This window comes from Trachypithecus francoisi, unplaced genomic scaffold (assembly GCF_009764315.1).
Source record: "Trachypithecus francoisi isolate TF-2019V2 unplaced genomic scaffold, Tfra_2.0 Lachesis_group0, whole genome shotgun sequence".
Taxonomy (NCBI): Eukaryota; Metazoa; Chordata; class Mammalia; order Primates; family Cercopithecidae; genus Trachypithecus; species Trachypithecus francoisi.
In genome coordinates, this window is record NW_022681453.1 from 186,344,789 (window position 1) to 186,346,996 (window position 2,208).

Sequence of the window (2,208 nt, forward strand, 5' to 3'; positions counted from 1 at the left end):
TAGATAAATGTTTGCAAACTAGAAACAAATTCAGAATCTCATTTTAGGTATTTAAGCTAGACTTTTTCTCAACCACTAAATGACTTTTTTCCTTCCATCTTTTCTTATGTTATGTATTTTACATATCAACCTGGTAGATAGTTGGATTTTTCAGCCTAACTATTCACACACACTCATTTCAATAGTCCAACATATAATTTAGGTGTATTTAATATGTAATTAATGTTTGTGTCAGCCTCTCCCAGTAATTATCATTGAATTAAAGTTTGAATTCATAGAGTTATGTGAAATTATTTAGGTTTAAAGTGACTCATGTTATAATAGTTACCATTTAAAACATAAACTTTATTGCCACTGAGAATCTTAAATAGATGTTTGTGAACATTGGAGTGCCTATCTCCAATAACTTTACTGAAACCACCACTCAAGCTTATTATGTATTATTGAACAGAAAGATTTACTCAATAGAAATCAAATTCACATTTTTCATAATTTCACCATAATTTTATTTTATATTTACAGTCTTCAATTTCTAATGCAAGGGTCTCGCTGAGGATTTGGAGGATTAGGAAAGAGAGATGGGGTTTAGGGGTGAGGGATCAGAGGTCTGGTATGGACTTTACTAATTAAGAAAGCTAACAGGATGTGAAAGTCTTCCAGAAGAAATTCTTGCAGCCAGCTTTGCGTTCTCGGGGTGCCATAGCCGGGTTTGAGTTAGCAGATCTCTGCAGCTCAAGCCTCATTTCATCCTGCTCAGCAGCCTGGGACAGATTTTCGGGTTCCAGGGCATCATTCTCCGTCTGGTTGGGTTCAGACAGCAGCTCTGCCAAGAAGTACTTGGCCAGTTCCTGTATATGGCAGAAGGGATAGCAAAAGAGAGAAAGAGAATGAGGGAGGACAATGGAAAAAAATTGAAAAGCCTAAATTAAAGAACAGATTTGGTCACACACAAAATCCAGTTTTTACAGCTGCGCATTTTTTGTCACATTTAAAATCAATCAAGGATATAAAAATAAGGGTAATTGCTATAATTACCAAGTTACATAAAAAGGCTTTAAGAGCTCAAATGTTTCTGCAACCTTTCTGTCCCTGTAGACTTAAAACACACACACACACACACACACACACACACATTAAGACCATTCTGGTAAGATAAAGTGTATGCCAACAATTTAATTCAATTTTCATATCACGAGCTACAAAGTAGAATTGCTTTACCATTTTACCAAGTAAACTGCAGGGGAATGAGACTTCTCACAATCTCGAACATACTGCGTTCGGTCTTTAGAGTGCCCCTTTGCCCTAGTCCCGACGTTTAGACGTAAGATGCGCTAAGAGGTAGCAGCTTCAGAGGTCTGCGTTTCAGCACCTGGGTCAGCGCTTTCCAGGGTCAGCACCAGGGATAGACGCCATCATCGCTTTGTGCCCAGACAACTACCCAGGTCTTGGAATTTTCTTGAATACCAAGTAAGAACTCACCTGAACTGTGACCGACTTCGCTTATCATGGGGAAAAAAAGAGTTAGAAAGGGATTCTAGCCTTTGAAAGTTTTCTCAAGAGCTTTGAGAGATGAGGGACCCAGAAAAGCACCTAAACTCTTTAGAAGGATTGAGCATCCCTTACGTCCAAACCAATGGGGCAGGAGCAAGGGTAAGGGAGGGCTGGAGAATCCGGGAGACGTCGAGGGAGTCTCCTTACCTGCTTCCCTGCGGCAGCAGCCAGGGACTTCTGCAGAAACTGACGGAGTCTGGGGTCCGAGGGAGCGCCGGTGACACCGCCCAGGGCCAGGACGATGGACAGCGCAGCCAGCGCGCACTGGAGGCGGCAGGACAGCATCTCGGCGGCGCCGGGAAAGCTGAGCTGAAGAGTGGCTGGTCAAACTCTAGGCGCGGATCAGCAGGCAGCAGCGATGGCTCCGAACCTCGCGACTCCTAAAGCAGCTTGTGTGCTCTCAACCGTCTCCCTCGGTTTTAAACTCTCTCTTGACGTCAGGCTAGGAGGCGCCCCCAGATCTCACCAGCCCTTTTACGCACCATTAGTCTCGCAAAATCAATCACAGAAGACAGGGGAGGCGACAAGATCTAAAGTGTCTTACTTAAAAAAAAAAATACTGCACACGCACAGGGACACACAATTCCACAAGCCCCACGATTTATACAATCTTTTATTTTCACTCAGTGCTATGAGCATACACATTCCATAATTTCA

General features: G+C 42.8%; 1 protein-coding gene across 1 annotated transcript; it reads right to left on the reverse strand.

The window, feature by feature from the left end:
• Positions 1-482: 482 nt before the first annotated feature.
• Positions 483-1,962, reverse strand: SST (somatostatin). The gene is made up of 2 exons (XM_033213028.1): positions 1,699-1,962; positions 483-848 (listed from the first exon to the last, which is right to left on the reverse strand). Exons 1-2 carry the CDS (start codon positions 1,834-1,836, stop codon positions 636-638), a joined length of 351 nt encoding a protein of 116 aa, XP_033068919.1. The 5' UTR covers positions 1,837-1,962; the 3' UTR covers positions 483-635.
• Between the last annotated feature and the right edge of the window lie 246 nt (positions 1,963-2,208).

Bases quoted from the DNA above. Each gene is read 5' to 3' on its own strand.
- SST (XM_033213028.1), bottom strand. From the start codon at position 1,836: ATGCTGTCCTGCCGCCTCCAGTGCGCGCTGGCTGCGCTGTCCATCGTC. The intron at 849-1,698 runs GTAAGGAGACTC...TGCCATATACAG, and splicing joins CTGCTGCCGCAGGGAAGCAG to GAACTGGCCAAGTACTTCTT.